We start from the raw sequence: 4,953 nt of genomic DNA on the forward strand, positions 1-4,953 counted from the left end.
ATGTCCTTAGACTGAAAACAGTCATGGCATTATATATTACATTACATTTTTAGAGTTTTAACCCTTTAAATGTCAGTTTGTTTACATAATGTCTCTGTATTTTTTTTTTAATCAAAACCAAATACTTATTATTATTCTCCGTATAATAACTGTTACTTGTTTTCACTGTTTGGGATATGACAATGATTGGCAACAACATTGATTTTGATGCATTGATGCGATCAAACATATTAGTGCTCCATAATACAGCAGTGATGCCCCTAGTGGACACCAGGAGAATAGTAACATGAGAAAATGTAAAAAAAAAAAAAAAAAAAGTTTAGGAGCTGAGGTTGAACCAGGAATCAGCATCACAAACAACCTGACGTGGTCCTCACACACACAGAGGAGAAGCTCATAATAGAAACTGGAGAAGGCTGAGTTCTTGTCAACAAGCAATAGAAAGCATCCTGACTGGAAACACAAGCTGGACTGAGATGTTCAGGGTCCAGGACAGATTTAAATATGCAAATGAGGCATTATGTAAAAGTAACTTTTGGTGAATTTATCAGAAATCTACAGACGTAAACAGACAAAGTAGTGAAATAAATGTTTTCTATCCACTAGTCTGAGAGAAGACGTGTTATAGAAGATAAATAGACCTAAATCTCTAAAATGACCAGTGAGTGAAGAACTATGTTTTTAACTTCAGTGTCTGACCTTAAATGGCGCCACTGTGACACATTTATTCTCACTTTAAAGACGCAGAGAGAAGAGTGTAGGGGAGTGTGTGTGTGTGTGTGTGTGTGTGTGTGTGTGTGTGTGTGTGTGTGTGTGTGAGGGCTGAGAGGGGATGAGTCACCAGTGGGGGGGAGGTTTTCAGAGGGTGTTGTGCATAAACACACACACACACACACACACACACACACACACACACACACACACACACACACACACACACAGAGGGATTCACCACTTGACTATCACGCTGCTGATGACAGGGTGAGCTAATCCGACCTGCTCCACCTCCTCGGTTGTGTAGGAACACGACAACAGAGCGATCGACAACGTCTCCTCAACAACACAACGTCCTGACGAACTGTAGCTGACATTATGCAGTGTCCTTAAAATCACATCACAAAGATGTGTCACTCTGTTCAAAAACACACCGTAGTTGGTTCAAAACATAACGCAACTAAAAGGAAGTTACTTTAAAGAATGTGCAGAAATAATGACGCGAAAGAGCTGGACCTGATAAAAATATACGAGACAATGTGTAGCAGCAAACAAACTACATCAAAATAAAAGACATTTAGATAACGTCTCTCTCTCTCTGTTGACGTTTTTTAAACCTTTAGATTATTTAAACAGACATACAAACATAAATCTGCTGACTGGGATCAAAGTGATGGATTACAGGCGCTCTGACTATCGCACTCATTTGCACTTTTTTTTAACTGACGTTACGTTCGCATTAATTCATAACGGCACCGGCCGCTAACTCAATACGACCAAAAGCCTCAGCTCCCCGTCACCTCACCCCTCTACTCACCTCATTCCTCACCCCCTCACCCCCTCACTCCCTCTCCCCTTAAGCAGAACATCCAGACTCACAAGTGAGTGTTCGGTCACCTTTTGGCTCTGTGTGAAGTTTATAATTTGAGAGATTAATTGTGTCCCCGGGGGGGCGACGAGGGAAACGCTGCTTCACCTCCACCTGGAAAAAAGTAAACAGTCAGAAGGTCTCTCCTTCAGTTAGAGATGTGTGTGAACGCTGACATCTGGTGGCCGACTGCAGGACTGCAGCTCTCAACTCAAACCCCCATCACCAGACTGCTCTTCTTCTCTTCCCTCCCCTCCGATTCTGTTCTTCTTCCACCATCCTTTTACACCTCTTTCTCTCTACCTTCTTCTTCTCCCTCTCTCTGTCTTTCTCTCTCTCTCTCTCTCTCTCTCTCTCTCTCTCTCTGTCTCTCTCTCTCTCTCTCTCTCTCTCTCTCTCTCTCTCTCTTTCCCTCTCTCTGTCTCTCTCCCTCTCTGTCTCTCTCTGTCTCTCTCCCTCTCTGTCTCTCTCTCTCCTCTCCTTCCCTCTCTCTGTCTCTCTCTCTCTCTCCCTCTCTGTCTCTCTCCCTCTCTGTCTCTCTCTCTCTCTCTGTCTCTCTCTCTCTCTCTCTCCCTCTCTCTCTGTCTCTCTCTCTCTCTCCCTCTCTCTCTCTCTCTCTCTCTCTCTCTCTCTCTCTCTCTCTGTCTCTCTCTCTCTGTCTCTCTCTCTCTCTCTCTGTCTCTCTCTCTCTCTCCTTCCCTCTCTCTGTCTCTCTCTCTCTCTGTCTCTCTCGTCTGTTTGTCTGTCTTGTCTCTCAGAGAGGAGGAAGATGACGACATCGCCCATCAGTTCTGTTGCCCCGCCTCAGAGTGCAGTAGCCCCTCCTCTAGGTAACCAGGGGCGACCGTGAGCCACCCCCCCGCTGTGCCCCGACTCGGTAAATCCATGGGAGAGGGGGGTGGGGGGGGTGGGGGATTACGAAACCCCTGTCCTCCCTCCTCCATGGCTGTCTCTGTGTCTCTCTCTTTTTATTTATTTCTTACCTTTGATCACGAAACAGCAAGAACACTGTGGATGACACCTGTGAGGGTAAACGAACACACAACACACACACACACACACACACACACACACACACACACACACACACAATACGACAAAACAAAAGGAGGAAATGCGGGTGTTTCTTCGTAAAACAAGGTTTTCAAATTAAAAGCTTGTTTGTCGAGAATGTTCGAGGCTGATGGAGAACATTTGTGCAAAATAAAAAACAATTTTTGCAACTTTTCTTTTTTTTTTTTTTTTTTTTTGAACTGGCGATAGATTTTCCTAAAGATTAGACAAGGACACGATGAGTTGGACAGTAAAAGTTGCACTGCAGCTTTAAACCGACCCACCTGGAGACGTTCAAGCTCACACCGAGACGCAGTGACTCAGCAGAACGCCAGCGACCAGTCTGCGCTGGGTTTTTTTTGTTGTGCATAATGTGAAAACCCTCGTCTCCTGGTTCGGGGTCTGAACAGGGGGACTTTAACGGTTTACCCTCCCTGTCCGAGCATGAAGCCATGACCCCCCCCCCCCCCCCCCCACGCCCGCCGCTGTGCCCAGAGCCGGAGGTAGGCGGAGTTGGACGGCGCTCCGTGATGCTCCAGGGGTCTTCTGGTCTTTGGCCACCCTGCAGCATCACCCCCCCCACGAAAAGCATCGGCAGGCGACGTCCCGACTCGGTCTCCGCGTGGGCTCTGGTGCGTTTGTACAGCATGTCCTCACCGCATCACACCCAACGCTTTGGTAGCCGAAGGACCGAAGACTCCTCCGGTCTCCGGTGGGTCGTGACGCCCCGGGAGAGTTCGCTAAGCTGTTGGTGAACTGTTGGAGCCCAACGTGGCAGACATCATTCTGAGGTTTCTCCTGGTGACATAGTGCGAGTAGAGTCTCACGATTCGGTCTTTTCGTAGAGTCATCACCGTCCCGACATGTACTGCAACCAGGGTTCTCCTTAGAACTGGTCTTTTGTTTTCTTATTTCAACAATCTGCATCTGCGACACCGGAGGGAGAATCAGTGAATAACACAAAATATAGATAAAAGTGTTGCAAAATGTTTGTAACCGAAGTACATCAGGGAAAAGTTCATGTTCAGGCTGCACTACATAAGAAGTAAGAACAGAGTTTGGTGTAAAAGGTCATAAGAGAAGAGAAAAACAAACGTAGAAGTAGCGTGGCGCTGAGTTGACTCACTCAGGATTAGAGGCTGATCTCTGGTCTGTGTTAGCCGACAGAGTTAAACTGCTGAGTCAGACGTTCAGCGACCACAGAGAAGTTTTCTACGACTTTGCCGCCTGAGTGACTTAAAGTATCCCGGCTCAAAGGAAAAGAAAAACACTTGAAGTGCTTCCCCCCGTTTACAGTTTAAGGGAGAACCCTGGTGCCTAATGTGTACAGTGCACACACACACACACACACACACACACACACACACACACACACACACACACACACACACACACACACACACACACACACAGCAGCTGCAAGAGTCCTCAGAGGTAATACAAGGATAGTCGGCATTAGTCTGTTTACCTGCACATCAGACTGATCCGCTTTAAGGCAACATTTATTTATTTGATCATGATTAAACCTGGTTTCATGATCCATCTGCTGCGTGAGGTGTAACAGGTTCTGAACTTCACACATATGATGATGAGATCAAGGGAAGGAACGCAGACATCTGTACCAGCTTCTGATTCCATCCTACATGCAGACCAAGTCCATCTCCATCCATAGACAGAGATACAGAAGTACGGCATGATGTTTGAGACAAAAACAGACCTCTGATGTCACAGACGGGTCTCTGATGTCACAGACAGGTCTCTGATGTCACAGACGGGTCTCTGATGTCACACACGGGTCTCTGATGTCACAGACGGGTCTCTGATGTCACACACAGGTCTCTGATGTCACACACAGGTCTCTGATGTCACACACGGGTCTCTGATGTCACAGACGGGTTTGTCTGGGTCGGACGTTGGTCGCTGTCTACTGGCACCAGAGACTCATAATGTTGGCAAAAGACACCTGGGTGGAGGTTAGGGGAAATAGGGCGGCAACCTCTGTTTCTGCCGAGTGAAGCCGATGCTGAAGAGTCTTAAAGCTGCATTCTCTCTAGTGACCACCAGGGGGCGACTCCTCTGGTTCTATAGAAGTCTATGAGAAAATGACTCGAGCTTGTCGTGTGAACGCAGCATTAGACACTTCAGCATTGGCCTCATCACTCACTTTTGGTGGTTGCTGCTTGATGAGAACCCTTTCAGAATGAATGGGCCTACCGGGTACAGGCCCAAGGGTTCCCCTGGCCTTCATTTACAAAATGACACATAGACGAGAAAGAACTACAAAAATACAAAAACAACTGCAAAGAGACACAAAATTA

The 4,953-nt window shown here is 46.8% G+C and overlaps 1 protein-coding gene across 2 annotated transcripts in view; it reads left to right on the plus strand.

Moving 5' to 3' along the window:
- Nucleotides 1-4,947, plus strand: part of LOC137872310 (IQ motif and SEC7 domain-containing protein 3-like) — a 32,201-nt gene extending 27,254 nt beyond the window's left edge. For both annotated transcript variants that reach the window (XM_068710505.1, XM_068710503.1), the window contains exon 4: nucleotides 2,341-4,947. In XM_068710505.1, the coding sequence (XP_068566606.1) occupies nucleotides 2,341-2,416 (76 nt within the window). In that variant the 3' untranslated portion in view covers nucleotides 2,417-4,947. The remainder of the gene's footprint in view (nucleotides 1-2,340) is intronic.
- The last annotated feature ends 6 nt before the right edge of the window (nucleotides 4,948-4,953 follow it).

Source organism: Cebidichthys violaceus, unplaced genomic scaffold (genome assembly GCF_023349555.1).
Source record: "Cebidichthys violaceus isolate CVI_PGR_0920_01 unplaced genomic scaffold, fCebVio1.0.p SCAF_157, whole genome shotgun sequence".
Classification (NCBI taxonomy): Eukaryota; Metazoa; Chordata; class Actinopteri; order Perciformes; family Stichaeidae; genus Cebidichthys; species Cebidichthys violaceus.